General features: G+C 40.7%; 2 protein-coding genes across 3 annotated transcripts in view; one reads left to right on the top strand and one right to left on the bottom strand.

Annotated features, from left to right (window-relative positions):
• The window catches only part of SEC23A (SEC23 homolog A, COPII component), a 256161-nt gene that overhangs the window by 84135 nt on the left and 150824 nt on the right, over nt 1-21202 (bottom strand). The window lies entirely within an intron of this gene.
• LOC143943216 (adenosine receptor A3-like) overlaps nt 7834-21202 on the top strand; it is a 33857-nt gene continuing 20488 nt past the window's right edge. The window contains exons 1-2 of the mRNA XM_077464833.1: nt 7834-8113; nt 15852-16610. Coding sequence (XP_077320959.1) covers nt 15917-16610 — 694 coding nt within the window. The 5' untranslated portion in view covers nt 7834-8113; nt 15852-15916. The remainder of the gene's footprint in view (nt 8114-15851; nt 16611-21202) is intronic.

Raw genomic sequence — 21202 nt, 5'->3', positions numbered from 1 at the left:
CCTTCCTCCTGTTGAGTGCCCCCACAGCAAGCAGCTTGCTGTGGGGGCACCCTAGCCAAGTCATAGCTGCGTGTGTCCATTCAGGCATGGAGCAGCAGCCCCTGCCCCACCCCATTTCTCTTCTCATTGGCTGACTGACTTTGAAAGCAGTGGGAGCCAATGCTATCTTAGCCAATGAGGACGGGAGTCCTGGGCAGCCGAGACACTGCTGCAACATCGCTGCATTTAGATGGGGCTCAGGTATTAGTGGGCTGATGCGCACAGGAGGTTTTTTATATTAATAGATAGAAAATACATAGAAAAAGCTTGTGTCTTTACAACCACTTTAATCAAAAGTGGTATTAAACCCAAAATAAAACATTATATTACCAATTCTTAGATGTACACCAATGTGAAGAAGTTTTAGGCAGGTGTAAAAAAATGCTGTAAATTAAGAAAGCTTTCAGAATTAGAAGTGTTAATAGTTTATTTGTATCAACAAAATGAAAAGTAAAGGAACAGAAGAATCCAAATCAAATCAATATATTGCGTGACGACCCTTTGCTTTTCAAAACTGCATCAATTCTTCCAGGTACACTTAACACACAGTTTTGAAGTTGGCACATCACCATGCTTCACTGTTGCCTGCAGACATTCATTATTGTACCGCTCTCCAGCCCTCTGGCCAACAAACTGCCTCCTGCTGCAGCTAAATATTTCAAATTTTGACTCATCAGTCCAGAGCACCTACTGACATTTATCCACGCCCCAGTTCCTATGTTTTCATGCATAGTTGAGTCAATTAGTCTGGTTTTCACTTTGGAGTATGACTTTTTGGCTGCAATTCTTCCACAAAGAACACTTCTTGCCAGAATTCTCTGGACAGTAGATGGGTGTACCTGGGTCCCACTATTTCTACCAGTTCTGTGCAGATGACACTGCTGGACGTCTTATGATGTTGAAGGGAAGTGAGCATGATGAGTCTTTCATCTGCTACATTGTTTCCTTGGCTACGGTCTTCAACATTTCCCATGTCTTTGTGCTTCAAAAAGAGCTTGAACAGCCCTCTCTGTCTGGGAGAGACCTTGCTGGGCAGTATAACTAGCTTGTGTCTTGTTTCTATGCTCAGTCTTGCCATGGTGTATGACCTGTGACACAACTGTCTTCCATAACCTTAGCAGAGTTTGGCTGTTCCTCACCCAGGTTTAAGCCTCCTACACAGCCGTTTCGGTTTTCAGTAAATGACTGTTTCAACTCATATATGACATTGATGATCACTGGCACCTGCTTGATATAACGGATAAACATACGCCCGACTCTAATCTTACAAAACCACTGACTGTGCAAGTGCTGGCATGAAGTCAGACTAGAAATAACAAATTTTTATTTGTGTTAAATCTTTTCCCAAAAGACACAGAACTGTTGCTGAATCTGCTAGCACATCTAACACTCCTCTCGCCCTAGACCAGTGTTTCTCAACTCCAGTTCTCAAGGCACCCCAACAGGTCATGTTTTCAGGCTTTCCATTATTTTGCACAGGTGATTTGATCAGTTTCACTGCTTTAGTAATTACCACAGCCGTTTCACCTGAGGAAAATCCTGAAAACATGACCTGTTGGGGCGCCTTGAGGACTGGAGTTGAGAAACACTGCCCTAGGTTGACAATGCTGCTTTCCAAAAGGTGTCTCTTTTGCGGTTTTCTCCAGAGTGTAGGCACTCTAACACTGTTACTGGCCAGATCACCAGTGAAACACAGAGGGGAAAACAGCCTATAAAAAAAAAAAAAAAGAGAAAACTCATGCAGTCATCACATCGAACGATTGGTAAGCTGCTAAATATTATACAGTCATGGCCGAAATTGTTAGCACCCCAGAAATTTTTCCAGAAAATCAAGTATTTCTCACAGAAAAGTATTGCAGTAACACGTTTTGCTATACACGTTTATTCCCTTTGTGTGTATTGAAACAAAACAAAAAATGGGGACGGAAAAAAGCAAACTGGACATAATGTCACACGAAATTCCAAATATGGGCTGGCCAAAATTCTTGGCACCCTTAACTTAATATTTGGTTGCAAAAATAACTGAAATCAGTCGCTTACTATAACCATCAATAAGCTTCTTACACCTCTCATCCGGAATTTTGAACCACTCTTCCTGCAAACTGCTCCAGAACTCTTATTGGAAGGGCACCCTTTCCCAACAGCAATTTTAAGATCTCTACAAAGGTGTTCAATGGAATTTAGATCTGGACTCATTACTGGCCACTTTAGAACTCTCCAGAGCTTTGTTGTCATCCATTTCTGGGTGCTTTGTGACGTATGTTTGGGGTCATTGTCCTGCTGGAAGACCCAAGAACCCAGATGCAAACCCAGCTTTCTGACACTGGGCTCTACAGTGAAACCCATAATCTTTTAGTAATCCTCAGATTTCACGATGCCTTGCACACATTCAAGCTATCCAGTGCCAGAGGCAGCAAAACAACCCCAAAACATCATTGAACCTCCACATATTTCACTGTAGGTACTGTGCTCTTTTCTTTGTAGGTTTCATTCTGTTTTCAGTAAACTGTAGAAGGATGTGCTTTACCAAAAAGCTCTATCTTGGTCTCATCTGTCCACAAGACGTTTTCCCAGAAGAATTTAGCTTACTCAAGTACATTTTAGCAAAATGTAGTCTTGCTTTTTTATGTCTCTGTGTCAGCAGAGACCCTCCTGGGTCTCCTGCCATAGCGTTTAATTTCATTTAAATGTCGATGGATAGTTTGCGCTGACACTGATGCTCCCTGAGCCTGCATGACAGGTTAAATTTCTTTGGAATTTGTTTGGGGCTGCTTATCCACCATTCGGACTATCCTGCGTTGCAGCCTTTCGTCAATTTTTCCCTTCCGTCCTCGCCCAGAGAGATTAGTTACAGTGCCATGGGTTGCAACCTTCTTGATAAAGTTGCGCACTGTGGACAAAGGCAAGTCTAGATCTCTGGAGATGGACTTGTAACCTTGAGATTGTTGATATTTTTCCACAATTTTGGTTCTCAAGTCCTCAGACAGTTCTCTTCTCCTCTTTCCGTTGTCCATGCTTAGTGTGGCACAGACACACAATGCAAAGGCTAAGTGAACTTCTCTCCTTTTTATCTGCTTTCAGGTGTGATTTTTTTTTATTGCCCACACCTGTTACTTGCCCCAGGCGAGTTTAAAGGAGCATCACATTCTTGAAACAATCTTATTTATCCACAATTTTGAAAGGGTGCCAAGAATTTTGACCAGCCCATTTTTGGAATTTTGTGTGACATTATGTCCAATTTGCTTTTTTTTCCCTCCTTTTTTGTTTTGTTCCATTACACACACAGGGAATAAACATGTGTATAGCAAAACATGTGTTACTGCAATAGTTTTCTGTGAGAAATACTCGATTTTCTGGAAAAATTTCTGGGGTGCTGACAATTTCGGGCATGACTGTATATTTGGTTTTAGCTTTAACCACTAGAGATCCGCGCTATAGCCGAATGACGGCTACAGCGCGGACCTGCTTTGCTGGGACGACGTCTATTGACGTCGACCCGTGCACGAGTGGCCTGCGCGCCCCCTGAGGGGCGCACGCGGCGCGCTCTGTGATCAGCGAGTCTATGAGACTCGCCTGATCACGGATCGGAGCAAGGGGTCGATCCCGACCCCTTACCACATGATCAGCTGTCAGCCAATGACAGCTGATCATGTGACACAACAGAGCCGGTAATCAGCTATGTCCCGATCACCGGCGGCCGTGATCGGGACATTAGTCCCGATCACGGCCAGCTTATCAGTGCCCACCTGCCCCCTGACAGTACCACCTAATAAAAAAGTGCCCCCCATCAGTTCCCATAGTGCCCCCCATCAGTTCCCATAGTGCCACCCATCAGTGCCCACAATCTGCCTCAACAGTGCTGCACCCCAGTGCCACATATCCGTGCCCATCAGTGTCATCTACCAGTGCCCAGCAGTGCCACCTATCAGAGCCAATTATCAGTATCCATCAGTCCCATCTATCAGTGCCCCTTAGTGCCACCCATCAGTGCCATCTTATCTGTGCCCATCTTTGCCCATCAGTACTGCCTTATCTGTGCCTATCTGTGCCACCTTATCTGTGCCTATTAGTACCGCCTTAACTGTGCCTATCAGTTCCCACCAGTGGTGCTTCATCAGCGCATTTCAATGAAGGAGAAAAATTACCTGTTTGCAAAATTTTATAACAAACTATGAAACATGATTTTTTTTATTTTGCATCTTTTTTTGTTTAGCAATAAATAAAACTCCCAGCTGTAATTAAATACCACCAAAAGAAAGCTCTATTTGTGGGAAAAAAATGATAAAAATGTAATGTTATATGGCTGCGCAATTGTCATTTACAGTGCATCAGCGCTGAAAGCTGAAAATTGGTCTGGGCAGGAGGGGGGTTTAAGTGCCCAGTAAGTAAGTGGTTAATAATACTTTAATCGCTTGCCGACCAGCTCAAACTGATATACGTTGGCAGAATGGCACAGCTGGTCAAAACAAAATATGAGTTCTCTTTAAGAGCTGCTGGGGGCATGCGTGCTGAGAGACAGCACAGGGATTTGTGTGTGTAAACACCCAAATCCCTGTTCTGTCAGGGGAGAGGAGACATATCGTTTGTTCCTACTAAGTAGGAACAACGATATGTCTCCTCCCCCAGTCAGTCCTATTAACCCCACTGATTGCCCCCTAGTGTTAACTCCTTCCCTACCTGTGACATTTACACAGTAATCAGTGCATTTTTAAAGCACTGATCACTATATAAATGTCAATGGTCCCAAAAATGTGTCAAGTGTCCAATCTGTCTGTCGCAGTACTGCTATAAATTGCAGATCACCGCCATTACTAGTAAAAAAATAATAAAAATGCCATAAATCTTTCCCATTGTTTGTAGATGCTTTAACTTTTGCGCAAATCAATTAAAATACCCTTATTGCAATTTTTTTAACAAAAATATGTAGAGAATATATATTGGCCTAAACTGATGAAGAATTTTTTTTAACCACTTAAGGACAAAGCCTCTTTTTGAGATTTGTTGTTTACAAGTTAACCGGTTTCCGACCAGCGCACGCTGATGTACGTCGGCAGAATGGCACGGGCAGGCATATTGGCGTACAGGTACGTCCAATCTTCAATGCGCTCGCGTGCCGGTCGGGACCCCCGTGAGTCCGGTCGCGGGTCCCGCGGACTCGATCGCCGCGGGCATACCCGCGATCGTCTCACGGGACGGCTGAATGGAGGAAATGCCGTGTAAACAGCATTTCTCCATTCTGCCTAGCAACTAGTGACGCTGATCTCTGCTCCATGTGATTGAAGCAGAGATCGGTGTTCACTAAATGAAAGCCCAACCCCCCCACAGTTAGTAACACACCCCTAGGAACACTTAACCCCTTCACTGCCAGTGTCATTTACACAGGAATCACTGCATTTATATAGCAGTGATTACTGTATAAATGACAATGGTCCCAAAAATGTGTCAAAAATGTCCGATGTGTCCCCCACAATGTCGCAGTCACAATAAAAAATCGCTGATCAGCCCCATTACTAGTAAAAAAAATAAAAAAATTATTAATAAAAATGCTATAAAACTATCCCTATTTTGTAAACGCTATAACTTTTGCGCAACCCAATCAATAATCGCTTATTGCGATTTTTTTTTACCAAAAATATGTATTAGAATACGCATCGGCCTAAACTGAGGGGAAAAAATGTTTTTTTATATATTTTTGGGGGTTATTTATTATAACAAAAAGTAAAAAATAATGCGTTTTTTTCAAAATTGTCGCTCTATTTTTGTTTATAGCGCAAAAAATAAAAACCACAGGGGTGATCAAATACCACCAAAAGAAAGCTCTATTTGTAGGAAAAAAAAGGACGTGACTTTTGTTTGGGAGCCACGTCGCACGACCGCACAATTGTCAGTTAAAGCGACGCAGTGCCGAATCGCAAAAAGTGGTCTGGTCTTTGACCAGCAAAATGGTCCGGTCTGTAAGTGGTTAAAAACAGTTTTTTTTTACTAAAGTTAGACAATTTTTTTTATATTGTGAAAGATAATGTTACGCAGAGTAAATTGATACCCAACATGTCACGCTTCAAAATTGCGCCCGCTCGTGGAAAGGTGACAAACGTTTACCCTTAAAAATATCCATAGGCGATGTTTAAAAAATTCTACAGGTTGCATGTTTACAGAGGAAGTCTAGGGCTAGAATTATTGCATTCGCTTTATCGATTGCAGCGATATCTCACGTGTGGTTTGAATAACGTTCTCATATGCTGGCGCTACTCATGTATGCGTTCGCTTCTGAATGCGAGCTCGGCGGGACGGGGCGCGCTTACATTTTTTTTATTTTTACACTGTTCCCTAAAAAAAAAAAAAAAAAGAAAAAAAGTCATTTAAAAAAAAAAATTTTTTAAAAATGGCTCTTTAAGAGCTATGGGCGAAAGTGACGTTTTGACGTAGTTTCCGCCCTGCAATGACATGGAGATGGGTGGGGATCATCTTCCCCTCACTCATCTCCATGTCACGCAAGGGACAACATCCGATCGCCGCTGCCGGCCTCAGTAAGCGGCGGAGGGCAGTGGAGCGTGGCAGGGGGGGGGGCCTCTCCTGCCACCGATGAAAGTGATCTTGTGGCGAATCCGCCACAGAGACCACTCTTATCGGAAAGCGGACCACTGGCCGAAGAAGAGGATACTAGGGTTATGGCAGCTAGCTGCTGCCACAACAACGATATTCCTTTTCAAACTTAGGACGTATATCGGCGCGCAGCGGTTCGTAAGTGGTTAAAAAAACATTTTGGGGGATATTTATTGTAGAAAAAAGTAAAAAATATGGTTTTGTTTTTTTTTCAACATTGTTGCTCTATTTTTTTTGTTTATAGCGCAAAACATAAAAACCACAGAGGTGATCAAATATCACCAAAAGAAAGCTCTATTTGTGGGGAAAAAAGGGGGCACATTTTGTTTGGGTACAGCATTGCATGACCGCACAATTGTCAGTTAAAGCATTGCAGTACCAAATTGTAAAAAGTGCTCTGGTCAGGAAGGGTGTAAAATCTCCTGGGGTTGAAGTGGTTAAAGAGCTGACTGTCAATTTTTGGCTTACTACATCCAATAAAGCAGTTAACAGCACTTCCATCAAATTTCAGGAAGTATCAAAATATTACAATTCTTGAAATGTTTTGGACTGTATATCTGTTATCATATGTGGCATTCAGTAGATGCGCACAGTAAAAAATGCAAAGTAATACACAAACATACAAACCTACAGCAAACACCTTTCTTCCTTCTGTCTTCACTAATCTGAAGAACGACAATGTCTGATTGTTTCCCTACATACAATTTTTGTATGTAGGGGAACATCTGTAATCCATAGGAATTACATAAAATACATGAGTTGCAATAAGGGAGTGACCAGATTGAAATAAAAGCTTGTCTATTTAGAGAAAGGAACACTTATAACTGCTCAATGTTAGGAACAATTGTGAAGACTCCCATAAAGAGACTCTTAATAGCAAACCACTGCTTTTCAAGTAACCATTTACAATCTAAAGCTTTTATCTAAAGCCACAATTCAGTCGTTTTAGACCTTATAGAAACTCTGCTCCCAGCACTCACTCTACTATCGGTCACATAATTGTTATGCTTGTGACATGGAAATTACTCTTAGGAATAACACATCGCCATCTCCACTAATTAACTGAGCCACTATTAAATTGACAGACATCAAATATAATCAGTGTAATAAAACATCATGTGAAATTACAGTCACTGGTTGTGTTGCTACACTACACATTGCTCCTGAAAATAGAGCGAGAAGGAAATTGAGGAGGATGCCCCGCCATAAAAAATGCACAGGCAGATGGAATAGTTGGAGTCTCGGTCTCTAGGGCTTAGACACTTGTATGCCTCCGTCAGCTAGCAAACACTGGATAAAACAGGATGCTGCATGTCACGATTACTGATCCATAGATGTCCTTTATACAACTGTCCACCCAAGTGTAGGAAATGCCGGTATCCAACACCTGCAGAATCCCATAAGCCATCCCTTCAAGAATTCTACATTCTACATTTAACTTCTGAATCATCCACGGTAAACCTGCAGGCCGGTAAGTCAGTTTTTTTCATTAAGCATGCCATTTGTTTAATATTAGTTTTGTTCTTATAATGTCAATTCTTGGTATACAGTTAAATACACCGGTGGAAAAAAAAAGATTTGTAGCAAACACATAGCACAACAGGCTTAGGATCTTATGAATTTGCTGTCTCCAAGGAGTTTTAATAATAACTGTTAAATGTCCATGTGTGCATAATTACATATTTCCTCAGGGCTAAAATCAGTTTTGTTATCTCAATGTAAATCACTTAAAAAGCAATGTCTATGACTACTGTGACAAATACAACTTCTAGTAACAGCAAGATTATTCTTTTGGGCGAATGACCCTTATATTGACATGGATTAAATAGAAATCATGGGACTAGGATTTGAATATACACTCACCATGCAGTTTAAAGATGAGCTTGCAAAATCTCCTCTAAAAACTCAAGAGTAAAAGGAAAGGATCAGTATGACAGATTTTAGTGTCGGAGTATCATTAAACACTGGCAGCACTGACAGCTACCAATAGATTACTTCAGGATGCAAAAAGTATATAAAATTGAATATTTCAGCCTTTCTTATGATGACATAGTTCAGAGATTGTAGAACTGGATCCAAATATAATCACCATGCGTTTATAGTTGAGTTTGCAAAAGAGTAAAAGGAAAGGACCAGTAAATAAGCATTTTGGTTGAAACGTTCAACGGTTTTCCCCAATACAATCACAGGGATAACACTGCCTCAAAATTTACCATGTATATAACTGGAAAATAACCATGAGTACAAACTATACATGAAAGATTAAATTAAAAAAACAAATGAACTATTTGAAACTTTCTGACATGTGTCTTCCTGATTTTGAACCCAACTTTGGTTTAATATTAGAACAAAAACTGAAAAATCATATACAAATTACAGAAGTTTTGGATTAAAAAAAAAAAAAAAAAAGACAAATGTTGTTGAAATGGGTAGATTTCTTAAAAAACAAATAGTAAAAGGTCAGAGTAAAATGACAGAAGTCAGTAATCAGGGGGTAGTGTTCCATCCAGGAGGCAGCCGTCAAAATTTCCACTCTCCTGCTTGCATTTGGCAAGTGGAAATAAGCTGAGGGCGGGTGTGGAGCCTCATCGGGGGGTTGAATGGGAGCCGATTCTCCTTCCAACGATCGGCCAGGAACTGCCTGGATCACAGAGAGGGGAACTCCTTCTGTGACACAGCTTGGATCTGAAACGCTGGCGGCTGTCAAAGACCCGGCTCCTATGGTAAACAGCACACTCTCTGTGTGAGCCGGCCGGCTCTCCTCCCTGTGATCTCTGTGCTGTACTAATGGGCACTGAATAGGTGGCAGTGATGGACACTGATGTGGCTGAGCTGATAGGCATGGATAGGCTGTATTAATGGGTACTGATGAGGCTGCCCTGATGGGTCAGGACTGATAAAGTTGTGGTTAATGTTTATTTTTGTAACTTATTTCTGCATAAAACATTCAACAGTGTCAATTCATGAGATCATTAAAGTGGGAGTGTTTAGAAGCGGACTTAGGGTCAGGGGAACTGGTGGCGAGTCACTCTTAAAGTGGTTCTAAACCGCTGGGCCCCTTTTTTTTCTGACCTGCAAGGTAAAGGCATAATGTGTTAGTATGCGTCACATATTAGCACAATATGTGAAACGTACCTGAAAATGAAGTAATTCCAGCAATGCAATGTCATCACTGGAGGCCACTTCCATCTTCACCCGGTTTTACTTCCAGGTCAGCGGACTCCAGCTGTGTTATTGGCCAGAGCCGTGATGACGACATCTCTCCTGTGCATGCACGGTAGAGATGCCATTTATGGCACAGGATGGCCGTTCCTTCAGAGCTTGGTCATCGACTAAATATAGAGCAAAAATGTCCTAAACTGTGCACATTTAGGTAATATTTACAGTGCCTATAGGTACAAGTAAGCAACTGAAGTTTACAACCGCCTGGCTAGTAGCTTAGGACTTGAAATTTTGAGTCCTGAATTAGATTGCATGACAGACATAAGAAAAAACAATATGGTTCACTACAGAGGTAAGTAGAGTAGTAAAGGAGGAAAAAAATTAGCTTTCAGGAGTTACAATGAAGCATAAAGCATGCCTAATAAAAACTGACAACGTGAGGTCAAACATATTAGCACTGTTGCTAAAGCACAGAAACAGGAGAAAGGATACAAAACAGTTTTGTGTTATATCAATTACAGGAGGAAAACATAGTATGGAATCACAACATATGGTTATAGCACTTGTGTTAAGGGAGGCCTGGATAGAGCAATCTGTTTAAACAAATACTTTTGTTCAATCTGTGAAGTAGTAAGCATCATGAACAAAGACACAAAAAAAATAAAAAAAAAATAAAAGGTTTTGGCTTTAGATATATGCTAAAAAAAAAGAGGAGACAAGACTTTGGCATCCAGGGATTGGCATTTAGCTGATAGGAGCAAAAAGAGCAACCTGATAAAGCAAAAGCACTGCATGGGGATCCCTCTTGTATAATGAAGTGTACAAAATCATGGATTAAAACAAATTAACAAAAATAGTAATTAGAAGGGCAGTCAAACTATGCACACAGATATAAAATACTAGAACAGCGATTCTATACTTAATTAACATTTTAGAGCATTTGATGGCACTAAACTATGTTGCTTTTCACTTTTTTATAATTATTCGGGAATAAAAATCCCTTTCAAGTTCCACTCAAAAATGCAAGCTCTAAAAAGTATGACAGCCAGGGACTGGATATATACGCAATATCAACCCAGAAGCATTATTTACCACATATACAGCGCTAAAAAGTGCCTTAACCATTAACTTTGCATTAATAACTTGCCCATGCAAGAGAGAGAGAGAGAGAGAGAGAGAGAGAGAGAGAGAGAGAGAGAGAGAGAGAGAGAGAGAGAGAGAGAGAGAGAGAGAGATGCATAATGTCATAAGACTAATGACCAGACAAGAAAGAAGAAGTGGGCTGTATAAGGTATTTACTGGCAGAAAAAAAATGTTTTACTATCCAAAGTTAAAAATATGAAAAGTTTAAAAAATGACTAAAGACTTTAAGCGCTTTTGTTTTCCAAGGGGATACAATCTTCCAGAGCCACTTCGACTCCCCAGCCAGGACCACATCCACTCCTTGACAAATATATCTCAGCTCACATAGAGAGTTCAATGGAAAGAAGAAAGGGCTCTATTGAGTAAAACCCTTTTATCTTTTTATTAAAACCTCCCCATTAAAATCACATACAGCAATGTCCACTCACAGTACAAAATGCATTTTTAAGTATATCGGTTTGTCAAGCATTACCTCCTGCAGAGATGCCAACTCCACAGACCACCTGTGCGAGTGGCTTTCTATTCAGACCTTAATTCCAGGGGTACCCACATCACTTCCGGGAGGTTATCAATGCACAGACACTTTAATAATCAATGTTGTATGATATATATTGGTTAATGAATAAGGCACATTTTAGTGCTGCATTAATGATAATTAATATTTTTGGGCACCAAGTTTGAGGATTTGCATACAGCAGCTGGTGTGTGTCTTATAAATCCTAGCACTAGCGAATAGTGATTATATTGGATCAACCCAGAAGTGTTGGGATTATTCAGGCAGTCTTTCAGAACTGGTGAAAGGCAAAATGTCTTTGATTAGTCTAAAAAATAGTGTTGCAGAAGGTTTCAAGGGCAAGCATTTATCACATACTCATGAACATGGGGAGAAATCAGATCACTAGAAAATATGGGCTTAGTCACAAATCTAAAAACATTTCATTAGTGGACAAAGAAATGGGTTGACCTGAAGCAATAGAAGCAATACCCTAATAGCGGGTGTATCTATGAGAACCCACAGGGAGTATTTTATGGTAATATGTGGTTATTTGAATAATGTATGCCCAATCTGTACCTGATTTCTACACAGATGTTGTTTTGGTAATATAGTTATCAAGATACAGTTATAGGTAGAACTATTACTTTATGTAGGAAGACCACTTTGCATTAATCTGTTACATGCAAGAGACACCTGTTTTCCAAGAATTTAATAGAGGATTTAGGAATGAATTAGAAGAGGATAATTTGCAATGAGGAGTTGTAATGAAGTGAAAGAGATGCAAAAGTAGTCTACAGATCGGGGAGCACATTCACAGAGAAAATTGGCTTTGAAAACTAAAATCTGATTTGGAAAGGCCAGAGCCAAGGTAGTGGACCATCTTTCTACCCAACCGTAAAGCTTGAGATACATGATGGTTTGTTTAAGGGATTAAACAGATTGAGAAGAGAGGCAGATAAGACAGATACAAAATGGAAAGACTCTCTGGGTACAGACGGCACAGATAGCAGATCTTTGTCTGAGTGAGGGCTAAGAATACACTAAAGCCAGTAACCTTTAATTTTCTACCAGATGTAAAAGTCAAGGTAACTTCCAACAAAAAAAAAAAACTGCCTGTAAAGATTTTATTGTAGAAGTAATATCAGCAAATTTTAAAACCTTTGCCGAGTCTCCCAGAGGACCCTGTGTAATTAATGCTTTATCCCTTTCAAATCAGTGCAGTGGTTGCTGAGCAGTGTAGTCAGACAGCTCACTCTCCCTCCACTTTCCAACCACGCTGCTAGCAAGGAGACTTTTTTTCCCTGAGAGCACAGGAGGAGAGGGGGAACAACAGGGGGGGTAGCAGACGGTGCACACAGAACAGCTCTCCAACAAATTTTTCAGCCCCGAGTCTCCTCTGGCACATTCTTTTTTCTAAAAATGTTTTATTGTACAGGTTTTATTTAATCAGATGCAATGATATGCAGTACAATAATGATCTATCATGATTACCTTCATCTCATCCAAGCACACCATCCAGTAAGCTCTGGCCAGACAATGTGAAATTTACACAATACCTTTGATTCATTCCATTCCTATACACCTCAAATTATGTGTTGTCAATTAAATGTGTCAAGAAATAATTCATTAAGACTCCTTGATTGACAATAAAGATTAGATTGTCAATGTAGCGAAAAAAACAATCTTATCCCTGCATGGATTTTTATCTCCAAAGACATGGCGCTCCTCCCACCAACCCATAAACAGGTGGGCATGTCAGTGCGGCTTTCATGCCCAAAGAAGCACCAAGTCTCTGGAGATAAAACTCATCATCATACATAAAGTAGCTGTGTCAGGCTTTTGGGACATCATTGTAGTGCAGCCCTTTCTTTTACAATGGGAATCTCGGTTGGAAATTCTGGGTCTGTGCGAGACCATATGATTTTGTCGTTCCCTTCTATCATGGCAGCACGGAGGCTTTAACCACTTGCCGACCACCACACGCCGATGTACGTCGGCAGAATGGTACGGACAGGCAAATGGGCGTACAGGTATGTCCCTTTAAATTTACTGCCTTGCCATCTCATCGCCACCGCCAGCTGCACGCACGCTGGTTGGAACCTCAGTGAGTCTCACAGGGAGGAAGAACAGGGAGATGCTAACGTAACCAAGCATCTCCCCGTTCTGCCTAGTGACTGTCACTAATCTCTGCTCCCTGTGATCGGAGCAGAGATCAGTGACATGTCACACACAGCCATGCCCCCCCCCCCCAGTTAGAAACACTCCCCAGGGCTCACTTAACCCCTACACTGCAACCTAGTGGTTAACCCCTTCACTGCCAGTGTCATTTACACAGGAATCAGTGCATTTGTATAACACTGAATGTAATATGAATGACAATGGTCCCAAAAAGGTGTCAAAAATGTCCGATGTGTCTGCCATAATGTCGCAGTCAGGATAAAAATTGCTGATCACTGCCATTACCAGTAAAAAAAAAAAAATAAAAAAAAACTAATAAAGATGCCATAAAACTATCACCTATTTTGTAAGCGCTATAACTTTTGCGCAAACCAATCGCTTATTGCGATTTTTAACAAAAATATGTAGAAGAATACATATCAGCCTAAACTGAGGAAAAACATTTTTTATATATTTTTGGGGGATATTTATTATAGCAAAATGTAAAAAAATAATACATTTTTTTCAAAATTGTTGCGCTTTTTTGTTTATGCCATAAAAAATAAAAACCGCAGGGGTGAACAAATACCACCAAATGAAATCTCCATTTGTGGGGGGGGGGGGGGGGGGGGGGAAGGACAATTTTGTTTGGGAGCCACGCCACACGACCGCGCAATTGTCAAAACTTAAAGCTCTGGTGTTTGGCCTGCAAAATGGTCCGGGGCTTAAGTAAATGAGATACAGATCACATTTTAGTAAATTACCTCTATTAGGGGTTTCACTTTTGGTGAGATACTCCCTAAGGTTTGCTTACATAAATAGGGATGCAGATACTATTGCTTTATCAGAACACCAATTTTTTGCCCTGGTAGTCATAATAAAAGCTAATCCTCGAATTCAGAAATTAGTCTTTAAAAATACATGCGGAAAACAAATAACTTTTTATTAAAACAGAAAAAAAGTAGGAACAAACTTTGCCAAAACCTTTGCACTATACAGATCACATAGAAAGGCTTGCATTATGTTTATTTCAATACGTTTTTGGCTAGCAGCTCAAAACATTCTACCAGCGGTCGATTGTTAAAGTCGGTTATTGATTTATCTATAAAATCTATTTAAAGGACATGAGATGATAAATAAAGCCTAAAAACCTTTTCCTTGGCACAAGTGTACAACATTACACTAACTTCCTGCTAGTATCCAGGGCTATATATAAAAGTGAATCGCTACCACTTCTGCTACTGCACAGACTGATGATCACCTAGGATAAAATATTACATTTAATCATTTAAGTAAATAACGGGAGTTATTAAATAAAACAACATTGATAGTAATATCATGCTTGCTCTCCAGCAATTCTATTAACTTTGCCCTCAATGTCATTAGCACAGTCAAAATAAACAGTATTCATTGTGCAGTAGGTTCCTAACAGATGGCATTGAATGTGTATCCAAAATTCACTTTGGGTTGTCAATTATTATTAAAGAGATAGGAATGATCATAGAGTCTTAAATCATATAAATTATTCATACATTGGGTCACAAAGTAAGTAGTTAGACTAAGGCTCCATGCACACTGAAGCTCAAAAAAGCTTTTTCTGGAAGCCAGATTGCTGGAAGAAAACGCTGGTTGAAAAACGTGCTTTTAACAGCGTTTTGTACTAGCGTTAGCGTTTATAGGCGTTTTCAATAAAAATACACAGAGGACACTCCAAAAATCCCACAGTGCATTCCAAACTCCCACAATGCATTGAAAAAATAGAATGCTGAACACTAATTAACGCGTTAATGAGCGTTTATACGCGTCTATGAGCGTTTGTCGTTTTTTTTTTGGCGGTGAAAAACTGCCCTTTGAATGCAAATTTCTGGCATTCAGAAAAAAGCCCATAAACTCCACTGCTTATTAAAGCTAAAAAACTTCCATATGTGCATGGACACATAGGCTAACATGGAGTGGAGTTTATGGGCTTTTAAAAAAAAAACGGCCAAACTCCAATAAACTGCAGTTTATGAGCTCCAGTGTGCATGGAGCCTTAAGGCAGAGACAGCTTAAACTAAGATGCACATGCAAACAAATCACCAACTTATAGGGTTTGGTCCCCCTCCCCCAAATAAAAAGAAAGGCTGTTTACTCTTGACATCTCCTTGTTTGTGCAAATATCACTTTTGGGTAGACAGACCCAACATAAACTTCAGTTTGTATGTGATGAACACTTGTTTCTGAACTTCATCTCTTTTCTAACCCCTTACAGGCAGAATGGTGACAAGTGGATAGAGTACCTGAAATAAAATTCCTGGCCGATTTCCAGGGCAAAAGATGACAGCTATACTGCATATTTATACTGTGCTCATGATCACTACCAGCATTGGTGCTGTGGGAGCAAACCTCATCCTACTCTTACTATTTGCATCGCACTTGAAATTGCGCACAGACACGTGGGCCCTCACCCTGAACCTCAGCCTATGTGACTTGATTTTGGGAATAAGTGTTATTCCAGTTGCTGTATACAGCAGCCTGCTGGGGGGAGGCATTTTTTCTATGAACAATATTGCTTGTAAACTGTTAGGATTCCTATTTGTTTTTCTACAGGTGGCCTCACTGAACTCTTTGGTATGGGCCACTATTGACAAGTTTACAGAGATTTGCTTTCCTCTGCGTTATGCTCAAATGATCACCAAGAAGCGGATTTGGATTATCTTGGTATTGTTGTGGATCTATGCTTTAATAGTCTCTCTTTTCCCATTCATGGGGTTTGGAGAATACAGCTTCAGCAGTGATGTCTACATGTGTTTGCCCTTATTCAACTCTTCAACCACAGCGTATGGTGTGATGCTGCTCAGTGGAGGAGTTCTTGCCCCTATATTGACAATCAGTGTGCTGTACATTGCCATTATTCACATAGCCAGAAACCAGGCAAAGAGAGGAACCTTTGTTTGCAATGACCAGCATTGCTACTACGTGCCTATCCGGTCATATTTTAGGAATACAGTCATCCTCATTGTGTCTGCATGTAAGTTGTTTTCACATTTACAACACAGTAAAAGCAAGGTGCAAGAAGTGTGAATGATACAATTACCATTAGTATTGCGCACTATGGCTATTGTTTACAAAGAGGTTACAATGAAGTAATTTAGAGAATATATGTTATAGTTAAAGTAGATGTAAACTCGATTTATGAAATTTGAGCTGGGCATAAATATCTGCAATGTTTTGTTATCTCTCTTCAAAGCGATATGTCCCGTAGCTGTCCCCTGCCCCGCTCTTCTGTTATCAACCCAACTCCTGACAATTTCCCTGCCACATATGATAAAAGCAGCCGGAGTTTTGTGTTGGGGAGGATGATAAAAATAGATTAGCAAAGCCCTATACCATTCAACGATCAGCTCTAAAAGTCTCTACCTATGAGGAGAGGGGGGGGGGGGGGGGGGTGTGCCTTTTCTCCAATCAGCTGTCTTGGCTGTATGTCCAGGCTTCACTGCAGTGCTAACCAGGAAGAGAAAATCTCCCTATACAACGTGCACTTTCTAAACAGTATATAAAGCTGAAGACCCCAGACATACATGTAAAACTTATGTATGAAGATTTTTTTCATCCCTGTTTATCATCTCAGGCTGATCACTTTACTGGGTATATGTGAGGGTTTATAACCACTTTAAAGACAAAAAACCCCCAAAACATTATATATTTTTATAGATTTAAGAAAGCAGTATTTTTTAAATATCAGTGCAAGTGTAAGAGTGGACACATTGTTGAGCATCAATCAAAATATCTCTGGCATTAGTAGAAGTCATTCTCTTGTATGTGTAAACTTTCTCAGATTTGACAGAATTAGACCAATGAAAACATTCACATAAGCAGCATAAAAAAATCTTTCGACACGTAGGCCTCATTCACATGGGGTATACTACAGTGTACTCCCGTGCAAGGGCAGGGTTTACCCACAATGGAGTGCGCAGGTGCTGGCAGTCCCATTGATTTCAATTGGGACGCACTGATTGCGCAAATACAGCTGTTGCTTCCAATTTGACATCTGTGCGGGTGCACGGTCCCGAATGCACTTCCCGCTCTAATCTCAAATTGAGAGCAGTGGCTGTCTGTGCAGCAGCTGCATCCCAACTGACATCAATGGGACTCCATTTTTAAAAGAATTTAAGGAACACATGTGCAGATAAACACAGCCCTCATGCAGACAAACTGTAGTATGCCCTGTGTAAACTAGGCATTATTGGTAAAATATTAAGTAATAAAATTGCCCACTATGTTTTGTTAGCAGTTAGAAAAACAAAATCATAATGAATTTACACATTTAAAAAGACATTTCACTAATGTGACTTGATTCCACAATGTAATTAAAGCTGAACTCTAGGAAAATAGCTAAAGTGGCAGAAAAAGGGCAGGAGACCTGCAATTTCTCTGCTGTCGGTAAAGGATAAGTTCACCTTTTGGAATATGTTGTGTGTTCTACCAGTATTTAGGGTGGACCATCTAAAATGCTCTAGCACTTGCCTCCTATGCCCCTTCCCCCTGACCCCACCTTCTTGTGACAGTGGGAGGGGGATCTGCTCCTCACACTTACAAATTAAAAACACCATGCTGCTGTAGGGCTCCGCTCACATGGCCGCGTTATTCATTCACAGGCTTCTGTGAATCAGAGAACCACATCTACCATCATCCTCCATGGCAGACAACTTGTAGTGTTCAACGAAACTGCGAGGGCGCTGCTGAGTGCTTTCACAGTCCACTGATTTTTCTTGCCATTCAGTAACTGCCTACCCGTATCAGAGGTACAGGTAAGACAGTGCTGATTGCGGAACAATGCCATACAGGTGGCAGAGCAAAAAATAAACATTTTTTTTTACCTGCAAAAGGTTGTGCATTCATTCTTTTTTTTTTTTTTTTTAAGGTGTACAATTGAACAATGAAAGAAGAATACACAAAATGAGTTCACCTCTGTTATTTTGCTCTCTCTTCCTGTCAAGTCCCTTGCTAACACATTGGCACAACTGCTCTCCCATCTCTAAGTTCTGATGTACAGGGACTGCCAAAGGCTTACACCAACTCAGGTTCACATTCAAACACTACCGGTATTTCAAAAAATAAATGTATTGCTGTATTAATGAATAGAAAGCTGTATTCATTTGCGTATTTTATATCTACCTGGAGCTTGGCTGTAACATGAAACTTTGTAGCTTTGTTAAAGTAGAATGTGTGCCTTAAAAGCAATGGCAGGCAATTGTAAAGTTTCCTCACTTCTTGTCCATGATAAGCAAGTGAGAACAAGAGAGAAGTAAGACAAAATCCCCCAAAGTGAGGGGAAATACCCTCTTATCACTGGACCAGGTGTCCAGATTGAAACATTCCTCCTTACCTTTTGTTCTGAAGACAAATCTAACATTTTGGAATTTCCCTTCACCTTCTTTCTCTGTGATAATGATCACTGCTACAGAGAGGTGAATCATCTCCCTAAGAGAGACAACAATAAAAGCCTGACAAAGTCCAACCCTTCTCCACTCTACCCAAAGTTAAAGACATTTTTGCTTTTGGGTTAAGAAATGCTAATAAGTCAATATTGTATATTGAAACAGTACTTTGTACTTCATTAGGTTTCCTTTAGGCTGGGTTCACACTGCAGCGGTTTATGAGAACGGATGTGATTCGCACCGCACTGCAGTGCAAATCACATCCGATCTCTGTGCGATGCGAGTTCAGCCATACAGATAGTATGGCTGAATTCGCATCGCACACGGCCCAAACTCGCACAGGACCCTTTTTTTTGGTCCGCAGCAGAATCGGATCGCATGGGTGTTCACACCATGCGATTCGATTCCTGTCCGAGTTTGCAGATCGCACTGCGATATGCGAACTGATCTGGGGGTGTCATTAACGTTTCACTGACACTCCCAGCAGTTCGCATAGGGCAGTGTGAACTGCCGCCGGGAGGTATGCGATGAGGGAACCCGCCGCGGATTCGCGGCATTCCCGCATTGCTGCAATATGAACCTAGCCTTAAGGATATAATTGTAAACATCAGTGGTTTCAATTGGTTAGTGCTAAAACCTGCAATTCATAGTTACATAATTTCAGGTTGAAAAAAAAAAAAAGACACAAGTCCATCTAGTTCAACCTATAAAAAGAGAAAATCAACTAGCATACAATCCCATATACACAATCCTATATCCACAGTTGATCCAGAGGAAGGCAAAAAAAAAAACCAGCAAAGCATGATTCAATTTGCTCCAGCTGGGGGGAAAATTCCTTACTGATCCCCCGAGAGGCAATTGGATATTCCCTGGATCAACTTTACCTATAAATGTTAGTATCCAGTTCTATTATGTACATTTAGGAAAGAAAACGGGCCTTTTTAAAAGCAATCTACTGAGCTGACCAGAACCAACTCTTGAGGGAATCTATTCCACATTTTCACAGCTCTTACTGTTAAGAAACCTTTCCGTAATGGGAGATTCGGGCTGGGTTCACACTTCCATGCAGAGCTACTCACAGTAGGGGTCCTGTGCATCACCATTCACCGTTTCAGGTCCGATTTCAGCCAAAAATGTTGTCTGACCTCAGACCTGAAATGGACCAGAAGATGAACAGGACTCCTGTACAATTTGCACTGGAGCTGCTCCGCAGATGTGTGAACCAGCTCCATAGAGAGTCGGTCACAATCTCATGACACATGAATTGGATGAGGGGAACCCCGCATCCAATTGGCAACAGTGTGAACCCAGCCTAATCCTCTCTTCCTCTAGACGTAAAGAGTGGCCCCTTGTCCTCAGTTTTGACAAAGTGAATAACTCGACACCAAGTTCACTCTATGGACCACTTATAAATTTATACATGATAATCTTATCCCCTTTAATCTCGAGAGAAAATACAGTTCCTCTAATTTTGCCTCATAGCTGAGCTCCTCCATGCGTCTTCAATCTTTGCCAACTCACTACACTACTTCAACGTTAGTAAGGATCTTTTAAATTTACATTGAAGTAAACTTTGTTTTGATAAATAAGATGTTAACAGAACGTGCATGCACATACTGTTTTTTGCTTTTTTATTATTTTTCCTCTTTGAGCTCCTCAAACTCTTCCCAAGTCACGCTGCCAGACTGCCAATATACTGGTGCCCCCTGTGCCTGCCAGGACCTATGAAGTTCCACATGATTCTCCTCCATGCTGGCAGTGCGAGAGGGACAAAAGAGCCAAAGCGATGCCCCTCCACCACCACAGCAGTTCCTGAAAATGCATTACCACAGAGTTTAAGAACCTTGTTTTTTAAAAGATTCACAATGAGCTTTCAATGTTTGTAATACAGCAATGGCAACAATCACTATATATGGAAGCTGTTTTAACTCATCCAGATAGATTTTACATTTATTCATATCTTACACAAAACGTAACAGTGGCAGAGAGACTCACTGGCAGGGGGAGCAAATGCAGGGGTCTACACACCCCTGTTAAAATGTCAGATTTCTGTGATGTAAAAAAAAAAATGTCACAAAGAAATAATTTCTGAACTTTTTCCACCTTTAATGTGACCTTATAAACTGTACAACTCAATTGAAAAAAAAAAAATGAAATCTTTTAGAGTCCATAAATGTGTGCA

The sequence above is a fragment of the Lithobates pipiens genome, unplaced genomic scaffold (assembly GCF_037356315.1).
Source record: "Lithobates pipiens isolate NorthernLeopardFrog02 unplaced genomic scaffold, aLitPip1_a1.2 Scaffold_30, whole genome shotgun sequence".
Classification (NCBI taxonomy): Eukaryota; Metazoa; Chordata; class Amphibia; order Anura; family Ranidae; genus Lithobates; species Lithobates pipiens.
Note: the sequence above shows the minus strand (reverse complement) of the source record. Positions and strands in the feature narration are given on the sequence as shown.